Source organism: Staurois parvus, unplaced genomic scaffold (assembly GCF_062004578.1).
Source record: "Staurois parvus isolate SC_StPar_1 unplaced genomic scaffold, SC_StPar_1.0 ptg000025l, whole genome shotgun sequence".
NCBI classification, from domain to species: domain Eukaryota; kingdom Metazoa; phylum Chordata; class Amphibia; order Anura; family Ranidae; genus Staurois; species Staurois parvus.
The window spans coordinates 97,429-112,802 of NW_028317821.1; the positions used below are offsets into that span (position 1 = coordinate 97,429).

Below are 15,374 nucleotides of genomic sequence, written 5' to 3' on the forward strand. Positions count from 1 at the left end.
GATCCGGGGATTGGGCTGGCCACTCCATAATGTCAATCTTGTTGGTCTGGAAGATAACTTGGCTTCACATAGGCGTCTTCTAATTGTAACAGTACTCACAGGTAACTTTAGACCTTCTTTGATCTTCCTGGAGCTGATTGTTGGCTGAGTCCTTGCCATTTTGGCTATTCTTCTATCCATTCGAATGGTAGTTGTTTGCTTTCTTTCACGTTTTTCAGGTTTTGGTTGCCATTTTAAAGCATTTGCGATCATCTTAGCTGAGCAGCCTATCATTTTCTGCACTTCTTTATATGTTTTCCCCTCTCCAATCAACTTTTTAATCAAGGTATGCTGGTCTTCTGAACAATGTCTGGAACGACCCATTTTCCTCAGAATTTCAGAGAGAAATGCACTGTAACCAGCATGTACAACATTTGCTGCCTTCCTTCCTTAAATAGGGGGAATAATTGCCACCTGTTTTTCAAAGAATGAATGACCTCACTAATAGAACTCCACACTGCTATTATTTTGAACATGCCCCTTTCAATTAGTGATTCAATTACACGGAATCAGCAACATGCATGTCATGACTGTTGGGTCTGTTGGATTTCTATTACTCTACTACACCTGCTAGTAAATTATTTGCTATGTAGAAATATCATTTCTACCAAAAACAGTGATTGATCAAGTTAGTGATGTCTGACTGCTATTATTTTGAACACAACTGTATATATACTTCAGACTGAAACACTATGGGATTAGATGAGAGAATAGTGCAAGTGTTAGCAGTGTGACTGCCTTCTAGACGGAGACTGGAGAAGCTATTTTACTATGAGACCCTATCATATACTGTATGCACTCGCTCTTCCTTTCCTCAGTTATTTATCCCTAAAGCTAGCAATAAATCAATATTCATGTAGACTAAATGACTTACTCTTGGGCATTAAAATAAAAGAAAATAGATTAGCATATCCCCAATCTTATACATTCTTAGTCCATAATAGATGGTTGGTAATAATCTCTCTCCAGTATCTAAAAGAACAACTCCACTAAGCACTGCTTGCATCTAAAATTGGCACGTACTAAAGCATTTTAAGGTTTTAACCTTTTTTTTGTGTGTAAAATACCTACCATTACACAGCCCGCTGTCTCTAGCAGTTGGGAATGCATGTAAAAATTCAACTAGTATTTGGCTTTCAGCATGTCAAAATTGGGAAAGAAAGCAGCTCCAAGAATGCCAAACATCCTTCTGACTGATGTATAAAATCATCATTAGGGGGTTTGATAGGAAGATGGGTTTTCCAGAGTTGCTGCACTGGAAGCCTTACATAGTTACATAGTTAGTCTGGCTGAAAAAAGACAAAAGCCCATCCAGTTCAATCTAAAAAAAAAACTTATAATCCTATGCCCACAATTGATCCAGAGGAAGGCAAAAAACACAGCAAAGCACGATCCAATTTGCTCCTGCAGGGGAAAAAATCCTTCCTGATCCCCCGAGAGGCAATTGGATATTCCCTGGATCAACTTCACCTACAAATGTTAGTATCCAGTTATATTCTGTGTATCTAAGAAATAATCCAGGCCTTTTTTAAAGCAATCCACTGAGCTGGCCAAAACCAACTCTTGAGGGAGGCTACTCCACATTTTCACAGCTCTTACTGTGAAGAAACCTTTCCGTATTTGGAGATTAAATCTCTTTTCCTCTATATGCTAGCAAACACCTGGGATCCTGGGTTTCAGTCAACACCCGTTCTTTGTTCTAACCTGACTCTGAGCTGTGTATAAACATGGATGGACATACAGTCACGTGAAAAAGTAGGCATTCCCTATAAAATTGATTGCCTTTTTCAAGATATTTGAACAAGCAAACATGAGATCTTCATTTAAATAGTGCCTACAGAGAAAGGTGATATGCTTGAACAAATAACACATACAATTGATATAATATATTCATTGCCATCATCTAAATAAACAATCATTAAAATTTGTCAAAACGAAAAAATAACTACACCCTACATTTTTTATTATTATTATTATTACTACCAGCTCTTCAAAAACATGAAATTCAATGTTCCAGATTACGTGTCAGTGATTGGAGCCACCTTAGGGAGCATTCAGGTGTAACCTGTCTTAATTAAACCTCAAACATCTAAGGTTCTCTTTGCTACTGACATGTGTAGTGTCATTATGCCAAGATCAATAGGTCTCTCTAAAGCCCTCAGAAATTAAGTTGGGAATGCTTATGAGTTTCGCAAGGGATTTAAAAAGGTTTCCAAATAATCTGAAATCAATCATTCCACTATGCAGGAAATAATCTACAAGTGTTGTAGATTTTAAACAACTACTAATTTGCCTGGGACTGGTTAACCTAGAAAATTCAGAGTTGACCAATTAATTCTAAAAGATGCTAAAAGATGTGTCCAGGAACCCCAAAATTTACTTGCAGGGCATTTTAAGTAAGTACATGTACAATCATAAAGACCTTGCACCAATTCGACCTGCATAAAATACCGGTATATGTGCAGAAAAACTTTTTGTTTTCTAAAAAGAACATTAAAGGAAAACTACAGTTTGACATAAATACAGTCATGGCCGAAATTGTTGGCACCCTTGATATTTCTCCAGGAAATCATGTATTTCTCACGAAACGTATTGCATTAACACATGTTTTGCTATACACATGTTTATTCCCTTTGTGTGTATTGGGACAAAACAAAAAAAGGGAGGAAAGAAAGCAAATTCGACATAATGTCACACAAACCTCCAAAAATGGGCTGGACAAAAGTATTGGCACCCTTTCACAACTGCGGATAAATAAGAATGTTACAAGCATGTGATGCTCCTGTAAACTCACCTGGGGCAAGTAACAGGTGTGGGCAATATAGAAATCACACCTGAAAGCAGATAAAAAGGAGAGACGTTCACTTAACCTTTGCATTGTGTGTCTGTCTGTGCCACACTAAGCATGGACAACAGAAAGAGGAGACGAGAACTGTCTGAGGACCTGAGAACCAAAATTGTGGCAAAATATCAACAATCTCAAGGTTACAAGTCCATCTCCAGAGAACTAGATTTGCCTTTGTCCACAGTGCGCAACATTATCAAGAAGTTTGCAACCCATGGCACTGTAGCTAATCTCCCTGGTCGTGGACGGATGAGGAAAATTGATGAAAGATTGCAACGCAGAATAGTCCGGATGGTGGATAAGCAGCCCCAAACATGTTCCAAAGACATTCAAGCTGTCCTGCAGGCTCAGGGAGCATCAGTGTCAGCGCGAACTATCCGTCGACATTTAAATGAAATGAAACGCTATGGCAGGAGACCCAGGAGGACCCCACTGCTGACACAGAGACATAAAAAAGCAAGACTACAGTTTGCCAAAATGTACTTGAGTAAGCCAAAAGCCTTCTGGGAAAATGTCTTGTGGACAGATGAGACCAAGATAGAGCTTTTCGGTAAAGCACATCATTCTACTGTTTACCGAAAACGGAATGAGGCCTACAAAGAACAAAACACAGTACCTACGGTAAAATATGGTGGAGGTTCAATGATGTTTTGGGGTTGTTTTGCTGCCTCTGGCACTGGGTGCCTTGACTGTGTGCAAGGCATCATGAAATCTGAGGATTACCAAAGGATTTTGGGTCGCACTGTAGGGCCCAGTGTCAGAAAGCTGGGTTTGCGTCCAAGATCCTGGGTCTTCCAGCAGGACAATGACCCCAAACATACGTCAAAAAGCACTCAGAAATGGATGGCAAAGAAGCGCTGGAGAGTTCTGAAGTGGCCAGCAATGAGCCCAGATCTAAATCCCATTGAACACCTGTGGAGAGATCTTAAAATTGCTGTTGGGAAAAGGTGTCCTTCCAATAAGAGAGACCTGGAGCTGTTTGCAAAGGAAGAGTGGTCCAAAATTCCGGGTGAGAGGTGTCAGAAGCTTATTGATGGTTATAGGAAGCGACTGATTTCAGTTATGTTTTCCAAAGGGTGTGCAACCAAATATTAAGTTAAGGGTGCCAATACTTTTGTCCAGCCCATTTTTGGGGTTTTGTGTGACATTATGTCATATTTGCTTTTCTGCCTCTGTTTTATATTTGTTCCAATACATACAAAGGGAATAAACATGTGTATAGCAAAACATGTGTTAATGCAATACCTTTTTTGTGTGAAATACTTGATTTTCAGGAAAAATATCAAGGGTGCCAACAATTTCGGCCATGACTGTATATAGGTAAATGCCAGGCCTTCTGGAACTATGTGCTGAAGACCGCCAAAATAGAGTTTTTTGGTCACAGTACAAGTAGAGGTGGCTACTTTAAACCAAAGACAGTATTTTAGTAAAATAACATCATAATAACTGTGATGCATGGTGGTGGAAATGTTACATTTTAGGTTTGCTTTGTTTCTTCAGGGCAGTGGCAACCTGCAGTCAATGAGTCAGCTGCACATTTTGCATTTTATCAAAGTGTGCTTGATAGGAATGTGAGGCCATCTTTCAAAAAAGATGAAGTTGAACTAGAAATGCATCTTTTAACACAATAATGATCTAAAGCACATTAGAAATCCCACCAATGTATGACTCGTTTTGAGTAAATAGAGGGTTATGAATTCCCCTAGTCAAAGCCCTTATTTGATTCCCATTGGCATTTTTTAGGGGGATTTTGAAACTGACAGATTATGCAAGGATTACGCAAACATCTTGCACTTGAAGGAATTTTACATGGTCAAGCGGTCAAAGATTTCACTGAACTAATCTCAGAGATTGGAGGACAGTTATACAAAATGTGTGTAAGAAGAAATTTCAGCTAAGGGGACAATGCCAGCTTTTGATGCCAAGTGCGTACTTACCGTAATCACAGTACTCCATTACCTCTATTGATATTTTTGTTGATTAAATAATTAAAATTGTTTCTGTGTTTTTAATCCAGGATATCACCTTTATCTGCAAACACTGAATATCCAGCTAATATGTGCTTTATATTCTGAGCAAATCTAGAACCCCCCTCCCTTACACCACTGTATAGCTCTGAGGTACCCTCATGCATCATGGGATGATGGGGTGTTGTTATGTCAGAGTGCATCATTGGAGCTGCAGTTGTGGTGTGCCTGTTAATTAAGTCCAGTTTCAAGGGCTCCTGGGCAGGGTTGTATTTACCATAATGGTACTCATAGGTCAGTGCCCAGGACAGCAGGGTTCCAAGGTGTGGCACCAATCTTAGAAATGTACAAATTCTGATTCTGTTTGCTTTTTTTTCTCCCGTCTTCTACCCATCTCTGCGCATTTGTGGCTAAATTCAGCAGCAAAATGTTTGGGTGATTTGGAATCAAGAGGCTATTTATAGTTCTGGAATTAAATATGCTTTCTCTTGTTTGGTGGTCTGTACATTTGAGCAGTAGGTCTGCATATAAAATAGTCTACATTGTCCTCTATAGTGCCTCCAAGGCTTTCCTTTTGACACACAGGGTAGAACTTATACCAAAGGACATCATCTTTGAGGAATGCATAATGTCCTAATACAGCTATGGTCCTGGACATCTGACATCTAAATGTACAGTAAATGCAGTTACTTTGTGCTTTATGTCCTTAAAACATATCTAAACCTGTAAACAAAAATGTAACATATTGCAGCTTACCGGTCCTTAAGTGTGGTAGCTGCATTAGCCTTATTTTCCTTTATTTTTCACCTGATAATCATGTGAATATTAGACATACTGTCTCTAGTTGGCTATGCTCACTTCTCCACTGAACCTATGGAGGGAGCCATAGCTGTCACACAGGGTGGATTTTAAACATGTCTGCTTTTGTTTATCTCCAGTGGGGATATGGATTTTTCAATTTATCCCAAAGAAAGTGACAATGGCATTTTGTTTCTGGAAAGATCACCATGTATTGTTTGTACAAGCTGAAAAAAACAAAGACAGCCACCACATCTAAGGACTGCAATGAATTACATTTTGGGTTTTGCGGCACTTTAAAAAATATCTATTACCAGAAGAAAAGATTCATTAAATACCCCAGGGAATCATGTGCACATAGCACTTGTCTCCATTAAAAGAGCAGTGGATATAAAAAAATAATCTTTCTTTTCTGTCATCACTAGCTGTAATTTCACTCCTCATAAATAAGAGTTACAGTCAGCACCAATCCCCATCCCTTCTCATTCATAAACTGCTGTCTCTTCATCTCTCTTATTCAGTACACGCAGAGTACAGACCTGCAGCCTGCTATTCAGGGCACAGAGAGTGTGGAAATTGTTAGTGTGTGTCAAGAATGAATGCAGCTCAAGAAGAGCACTTTCATAAAATACACAATCTGACATCAGCACAAGCTCGGTACTACATTAGCCCAAGACAGCCTAGTGTAGTACCGGGCTTGTACTGTTGTCAGCTTGTGTTTTTGTGAAAGTGCTCTTCTTGAGCTGCAATCATTCTTGACACAAGGTGACAGTTTTCACACTCTATTTTCTTGAATAACAGGCTGCAAGTCTAGATTCTGTTTAAACTGAAGAGAAGAGATGAGGAGACAGCACTGTTTTGTTTGATAACTTAGGAGGGATGGGGGGCAGTTGTGTTGGCTCTGTGTGCCCTGGTTGCCACGTCCCCATTCCTCCTGAGCTGCCACTCAAAACTTTGTCTCCATTCTTTAGTCTTGTTGGATAGCTAGGCAAGTGGGTGGAACTAGTTATCTGGCAACACAGCTCAGCAACCCCTACATGGATTTAGATGGAGACAACTGCTATGTATATTCACAGGATTCCCTGGAGTTTAACAAACTGTCTTTTCTTCTGGTGATAGATCTTTAAAGATGTTATTTTCCCTTTGCCTTTAATTAAAAAAAATATAAAATGGAACAATTTTTACTAGTGTTTTTTCTTTTTGGGGACATATTTCATATTGGGAGTATTCAACATGCAAAGAACAATGTGCAAAGTGCAGTAAGGCATAGCCAGCAGTCAGCAATCACCTTTCCCTGAACTGACTTGAGGAAAGCAAAAGATAATTGCTTTCTCTGGGCTAATGTATATTTCACATCATAACTGCTCTTTGCACTGTTTTATTGAATAAATCCATTAGTGCAAAAAGCAGTGGTGTAGAGTAACTATGACAACCAGTCAAATCAGTCTGCAGCATATTAGAGTTTGCTATTTTCTAACTGGTTATATACATTTATGCAGACAAAAACTCTTTGAAGTATGTTAATAAATTAATTTACTTGTTTGAAGTTAGTGATTGTTATTAAATGTCACACTGACAGAATTCCTTGTTTTACTGCCTTACTTATAAAAAATTCCAGCCTCAACAAATATTTATACAAATCCTAGTGGTGCAGCATCTTAGATCTCTTAACAAATCTCTTACCTGCAAACAATTTTGTGCTAGTTTCTAAAGTTCAACAAGCAACTTCAATTGTTATATAATTGTAAGTCAATATTGTGTGGAAAGAGTGTTATGCCTGTACTCTTCCCTGCCATTGTCAACCATGGACATGCTTGAAGAGAAGTGGATACACAGTTCTCCACAACTCCTATTCTTTCAAGTCTTCTGTATGTGTGATGTGACTGTAAATGGCATTGTAATCCATCAGTTAAAGCTGAACTCCAGGAATTATATTTTTTCCTTACTTAGGCTGGGTCAGCTTAGCTTGATGTAAATATGCATATCTGATATATGGAGGGCCACTGGGGATGCTGTAGTAACCTGCACTAAATACAGTGAGAGGTCATCTTCTGGATTCTGTGCAAGCAACTTCCCATATGCAAACTGACCACAGGGGATTCCTTTCTTGGCACCTTCTCATTAATAGCACACGATTATTTTTTTCAGTCATCGCAAGGCATCCTTTGATTGAATAAGGTGGAGATCATGATGTCACTGCAGCTCCTCTTGCATTCATTGAAAAAATACAGGGCATTCTATAAAAGGTGGCGTTGCCAAGGCAGTGACTTCCTGTGGTCAGAGGGGAAGCTATTCACACAGAGCCTGGAAGATCCCTGCTCTCAGTATATGTAGCGTGGGCTACTACAGTGATTTACAGCATCCCCAGTGGCCCTCCGGATATCAGGTATGCATAATTCCAGTGAGCCAAGCTGTCCTCATATAAGTATGCAAAAAATATATAATTCCTGGAGTTCAACTTCAACTTCTTTTGACCTTGCAAAGCCAGAATGTCTCTATAATTTTGAAAACATTCTATGACTTGCCAGTGATTGGCGGATGTCTCTTTGAGGAGATTGTTGCATTTAGCAGATGATGTCTTCCAGCCAATCAGGAGTTTGCATAAGATATATGTACAGTGTGGTTTAGAGTGTTGTGAAGTGCTCAGAAAGCTTTTATCCTTTTCTCCTGTTCTGTTTTTTTTTCTCATGGCATATCCCTCCAGTCATTTAGGCTCTTATCTTGACAGAATAATCCCTATCAGCATTCATAGAAATCTGGTAGCACTTCATGAGTGGCAGGTGTTCCCCAAAATGATCTTTGAAGTCTAACAAAATCTATGATGTCTATCTAAGGTGAAAGAAAGTGGAGTCACTGAAAAATTGAATAAAAAGTTAAGAAAATTTAGGTTTTAGTTTTAAAACAGGTGCCATCCAAATTATTGGAGTGAAGGAACCTATTGAACAGTTTATGACTGTTATCTGAAAAAGAGCTTCCTACTGGAAGAAAGGGTCACGTTAGAAGACATGAAAAGGTGATCCTTATAGGAAAGGCCTAGAGAAGTAAAACAGAAGAGGTAAGTGTTTGCAATTCTGAGCAAAGCAACAGAGACTCTTAAAAGCCCATTCCCCAACCCATTAATACTTACCTTCACCAGCAATACATCTAGTGCTTTTCTGTGCTTGCTGGAGTTTGTTACCTCTCCCCAGGAAGCAGTGATCAGGTCTGACCTGCCAATAGGCAGGCCTGAACACTGTGATGAGAAAAAGGACCCCATTAACCCTGTGTAAGCTCCAACCCCATTGAACATAAAGCTTACACAGGGTTTGACTTCCAGCTCAGAGGAACAGACACAGTAAAGGTGAATATAAGTAGATTGGGGTGAGCTTTCAAGAGACATTGACACTTTGACCTAGATGGGCAAAGTGACAGATGCTTTTAAAAGACATGTAAAACTTTGAGCCCTGCCCTCTGCAAAAATAATTCAGACATCTCGGTATTGGTGCGATACAAAGTCACAATGCACCTTTGAACATCTGTGCCAGTGCAGGTTTACGAAAGTCACTGTGAAATATACCTGTGGAAAATGTAGTCCACTTGGATGCAAAGAGTGCTTAGCAGGGTTCTTTCCTAAAGGTAGTTTCAGTTTTTAAATAAAGTATTAATAGCATTCAACTATCTGCATACAAGAAAAAAATAAAAGCTGGATTTTCTCTACTTCCTAGGGAAATATAGAAGAAATTCAGAAAGCTGCCTGGGGCAATGTAAGAGGTATGTTTGATAGAAGAGATTATATTTGGATACAGTAACATAGCTGATTCTATTTTTGATTTGAATTGAAAAACTTAAGCCAAAGTATGGTAAGAAATAAGGTGCTGAAAAACATTTTTTCCTGTTACAAATACATTCTAAAACATCTTCAGGGACCTACCTCATATCCTCCTGTTTATGAAGTGTCAGGTAGATTTCATAGATTTTTCCACGAGGAATGGCATCTGGTGGTATAAGCAGGCTAAGGCCTGAGGTAAAATAGACAGACTAGCTCTAATGCATGGCCATATGTACAGTTTTGCACATATGCTGTATTTGACAATGAATGCAGATAATGAAAAATGATGCACTTTAGAACTCTTTATAGCACGCGTACTAGTAAATTGAAAGAAAACGTAATTGAAAATGAAACAAAGTGATGCTCTTTAAATATTCACTGCATTTTTACAGCAAAAGATGAAATACTGAGTGCTTATTGAACTGTATGTAAAGCCAAACATTTTTTAGGTTTTGGAGTGTGGAAGGGTTTTTTCAGGTTTTTATTTCTGTCTGTTTCACAACTGGAGATATTCACCCTTTCTATTTTTCTTGACCATTGTCACTTAAAGGCTAAGTTCACCTTTGGAACATGTTACATGCTCTGCTCATATTTAGGGTGGAACATGTAACACGTTCTAGCTCCTGCCTCCTTTCTGCCTGATTCCTCCCCCCCCCCCTCGACAGCATGCATGGGATCTTCTCCCTGCACTTTCTGACACAATTTAAAAATTTTGCAGTTGTATGGGGTGTTCTACCCACACAGCCGCGTCATTCATTCACAGTTTCCTGTAAATGAATTCCTACAAGTACCGTTGGCCGCAATGCCATTACAGCTGACGGCTTCTAGTTCTCAATGAACTGCGAGAGCACTGATGAGTGCTCTCATAGTCTATTGATTCTTCCTGCCATTCAGTAACTGCCTGCCCATACAAGGTATAGACAGCTTAATGAGTGTCTGCACAATCCAAGCATTACACTTGTGATCTCCTGGCCACTGGTGCAATGCCTTACAGACTACAGTGTAAAAAAATAATCAATGCATATTTTTCTACCTATAAATACAAAAATACTCAGACTGCGCTAGTAAAAAATAAAATAAATAGGCGTCCGTGAAGAAATAAATCTAAATCGCACATGCGCTGTAACGATCACTGAGATTGCGCTGACGTCACACCACTCAAGCCCCGTCCTACGCGTTTCGTCTTTCGACGTCCTCACAGAGCCTCTACAGATCATTGCTCCCAGAGCAGAGAAGCGTTTATGCTGGTTTATAATATGATCAGCATATTGCTCTGGTGAGTTTATTCAGTTTATTTGTTGGTGGATACACTTGGTGGATTTCGTTTGAATTTATTTCATCATTACCACTTTTTATATATTTTTTTGGGACTTTATATGATTGATATGATTTTGTTTTGTTATTTTCTTTGGAAAATGTTTTTTGGGAGGTTTATATGATTAATATGATTTAGATTTATTTCTTCACGGACACCTATTTTATTTTTTTACTAGCGCAGTCTGAGTATGTTTGTATTTATATGCACCTTATTATAGGGCAGATTTTGCAGCTGGTATTATTGACATAGAAATTGACTGTAATAATTATTACTAATATTATTCTGGAGCCACCTATATTTATTTAGTCATATTTTTTACCAGTAAAAATATGTGCATTTATTATTATTTTTTGTAAAAGGCAAATTTATCCTTTAAAAAAAAAGGGGGGGGGGGTATTCTAATGGAGAAACCTGCAAGTGCTATAAGATTTGGAGGAAAATGGAGGTGGGTACAGGTTTCTAATTCCTGCCAAATGCCTCTTCCATGGACACAGAAAATAGATGTCCTGCAGTGCTGTAAGGCTCTGCCTTTCCTAGATCATCAGGAGGGCAAGTTGGTCAGTACACATGCACCTCAGATACAGTAGAAAATTAGGTAATGTGGTCATAAGTGTCCAATATCTTTGCACATACTGGTAACTCAGGGTATTTCTGCCATTTTATCTTCTGCAATGTTTGAAATTTATTAGCAAAATCCACTATTTTTTCCTGCTGTACAAAGTAAAAACACCAGCTTGGTGTATTTTTTTATTACAGTGGCCACAGCTGAATTTAGTAATGATTTAATTAACTTCTCTATCTGTCAGTACTGAACAGGGGCGGACTGACCATTTGGAAACTCGGGCACTGCCCGAGGACCCGGGGTCAGTAGGGGGCCCTATGAGATGCCCCTGGAACCTTTTTCATAGGCTTTTTTGAGTTTGGGCAAAGACACAGGGGACCAATGATCCCCTATTGCCCGGGGGCCCCATGAGTTGTCAGTCCGCCCCTGGTACTGAATTGTCAAATTTCCCACATAGCAAGATTTTGAATCTCTAGAATGCTACAAGCACTGCTCCCCTTTGCTGTCTTAGAGGTATATGAAATAAATACTTTTCAATATCCTTCCCTAGCCCATTGATTTCAACTCAATGCCTCCATTGCTGAGCTTAACATGTACCATAAAGATTTGTGCTTGCAGTACTGGCTCAGAATTTGGTTGCATTTGGCTGCTTTGGTGCATGATGTAAGAAGGTGGCATATACATCAGTAATCTCTATATTGGCCATATACGGTTGTACCCACTGTTTAGTTTACTTGTAGAACAAGCACCTGCATTTCATATGCATCATGCCTAACTCCAGTCAATAGTTTTTTCGATTAAAAAAAAGAATAGATTAAGTCTCAAACAAACATACATTAACTGTGTGAAATATGATACACACATATGAACTAATACATTTTGTTTTTTTTTTAAATGCAGATCACTGAGCAGATCACTTTTGAGGCAGTGTTACATTGCTGATTCCTTTCTACCCAGTATAGCAGGGCATTCTATCTAGAGTCTACGTAAAAAATTTTCTCTATGTCTACTCTGCAGCTTTGACAGTAGTGGGGAAAACAAATAGTCTAGTACATACCTGTATTTGGGATCTTTAGACGTCCTCCTAGAAAGTTGAAGGTTCCATATGCCATATTGTTGGATCCACGAGGCAGGGTACGGAAGTAGGTTTGGGTGGAGAGACGTGGTAAAGTGTGGCTATGCTCCCGTGGTATACCTGGTCCCATAGGTGGCAAAAGGTGTCCATTTGTTAGCTGAAATTTATTCCCACCATCTTGTCGTAGGCATAGAGAACCTTGGTAGGTCATCGTGGCTGTGCTAAGATCTGGCTGAATGGTCAGCAAGTGAGCCTGACCTAGTTCAAAGGAAAATAAAGTCCAGGTTTCTGTTGCTAAAGTACAGCTGTTAAAAATATGATAACCTAATTTGACTGTACCACTTTAGAGCATGCAAACATTATAATAATGCTTTTTTTTGCTGGAGGAATAGGACTGTTTAATTAGTATATAAAGTAGCTATACTTAGTGATGTAACTAGATCAGTGAAGGACTGGGAATCTTTGGCTTAGGAGGCAAACACAACCAAATGGTCATTCATAGAAGGGACAGATTTATGTGGGCTAAAAAAGAGGACTTTTCAAAGTTTTCCATGGTGCTACTGTGATTGGTGAACATAGAAAAATCAAGTATTCCTAAAGGACATGATTTAGTGTTATACTGTACACATTTTCAAACATCACTTTCCTTTGCTGTCTTGGCATTTGGTCACTTGACATCTCAAAGTTGCAATGATGTTGGTGCTGAAAGATTTTTCTCTGCCACAATCTGTCATCGCAAGTCAGAACATTGATCAATGTTTGAATGGTGAAGTATCTCCACTCAGGGTCACCAGGTAAACATATTTTAATTTGGTGCTGAAAGATTTATTTCTGCCACAATCTGTCATCACAAGTTAGAACATTGATCAATGTTTGAATGGTGAAGTATCTCAACTCAGGGTCACCTCGTGAACATATTTATTTTACTGGTTTCCCCAGTACACCCCAAGCTAAATGTTTTTGGGACAAAAAACCTATCCCCCTACTTTTGCTCTAAAGAGCATTGGTGTTTGTGATCATTTACTTTAGCTCTTCTACACTTTAGAATATAAATACCAATGCTCTTTAGAGCAGAAGTAGGGGGATAGGTCTCTTGTTCATAGAAAATAATCAAATATTCGCCATCTATTTCTGACATGGTAACAGATTTCTGATACTGCAGTGATTTAAATAAAAATGGCAGCATTTTTCTGCTGAGTTCATGAATAAATAATAAATGGGGATTCCACTACACCATCACACAAGTATGAGGGAAAGCAGTATAATGCAGACAGGGTGGCATGTAGTATTGTCTGAAGTGGATCATTGTCTTCCACCATTACTGAAGGGAAGCAAGTTCTATTGATAGCTTTAATGAAATTCCTGAGCTTAGCTAAGAAAAAAATGCTGCCATTTTTATTAATAAAAGTTACAGCACTGAAAACCCCATACAGTAATAACACCTTGTGTTGCACAAAACATATTTCATATATGGGAATAGAACAAATTTTTAATGAGACATTTATTTAAACACTGGAGGAAATTAGTGTAACTCCATCCTAAATAAGTCAAAATGAGTTTTTAAAGGGCTATTAGTGTCTGAGCTAACTCTAGGCAGCCAGCCAATGAGCACTTATGATTTTTGTGTGTTTTCCCCTAATGATATCCTGCTCTGGCATTACAATCACGGAGTGTCTGTTACTATTGTGCATACATACTGCTTATGCGCAACTAACAAATGTCCCTAATAACAACAGAATACATTTTGAAGACGCTGTATTATCCTGAGGGGCCTCACCTGCTTTGCCAGGCTTCAGGCTGACAGGCTGGAACGCAGCTGTTAGAATGGAGGAATCAGCCACATCGGCATCCAGACCTTCTTTCCTACGCCAACACACCAATATGACAGCTAGCAGCAACACCAAAAAAACTGCCACTGCCACCACTCCCACGTACAGGGCAACATCCTCGGGAGCGCCCACAGCTGCAGCACCCAAAGGAATAAAAATAAGACAACATGAATTATTTTGTAGGAGACATATTTCTCATTTAGACACAAAAAAAGGTAAAATTATTATTATTATTATATTATTATACAGGATTTATTTAGCGCAAACAGTTAGCTCAGCACTTTACAATATAACGGGAGACAATACAGCAACAATACAGTTCAATACAAGAGGGTTAGGAGGGCCCTGTTCCTTGGAGCTTACTATCTAAAATGAGTCTTTACATATTGTATGTAATACTGTGAATGAATTTTAGAAAAATGCAGACATAAATTTGATCTAAGGACAAAGCTTTATTTATTCTGGATAGAGTGGAGAATTGTTAAAGCCCCTATCAGGTGTATCTTTGCATCTGTGTCATATTTGAGAGATATCCCTTCACTTAGTTTTCTGTGGACACGACAGGTAGCATCTACATGTGGGGTAAATCCCTCTCTTAATGGGTGCTAGAATCTCCGGTGTGGTGATGACAAACTCTTTCATACTGACATTTTTTTAAAATGAGGTTTCTGTATGTGAAAAGCAATTATAAGGATGAGTGCTACCAAAAAGACCATTCAAGGCTTGCCAGATTACCAACAACAGGGAATGGACTGATGTGCAAATGTGACTTCTGGATGAAGAACTGAAGGATAGGGCATACTCCCTGTGTATATCTCACACAGGGCCAGGACAAGGGGTGAGTGGGAGGAATAGCTGCCCTGGGAGCAATGGTTTACTATAGGGATGGGAGTGCCTGTCTGACTCGCCTTGGCAAGCGAGTGACTGCTGGGCATAGGATCCCTTAAGCTTGAACATCATGAACGGGGGGTACAGTTTGGCATCTTTGACCTGGGAGCTGGACAGGGGAGGACTGACAACTCATGGGGCCCCTGGGCAATAGGGGATCATGGGGCCCCTGTATCTTCACCCACACTTAAAACCACACCCAAAAACCCAAAAAAGCCTATGAAAGGTACTGGGGGCATCTCATG

The 15,374-nt window shown here is 39.2% G+C and overlaps 1 protein-coding gene across 1 annotated transcript in view; it reads right to left on the reverse strand.

The window, feature by feature from the left end:
• The window catches only part of LOC149471170 (netrin receptor UNC5A-like), a 507,267-nt gene that overhangs the window by 60,713 nt on the left and 431,180 nt on the right, over positions 1–15,374 (reverse strand). Inside the window, exons 8-10 of the mRNA XM_089693614.1 lie at positions 14,190–14,375; positions 12,395–12,670; positions 9,560–9,647 (exon numbers count right to left, since the gene is read on the reverse strand). Of these exons, the coding sequence (XP_089549740.1) occupies positions 9,560–9,647; positions 12,395–12,670; positions 14,190–14,375 (550 nt within the window). The remainder of the gene's footprint in view (positions 1–9,559; positions 9,648–12,394; positions 12,671–14,189; positions 14,376–15,374) is intronic.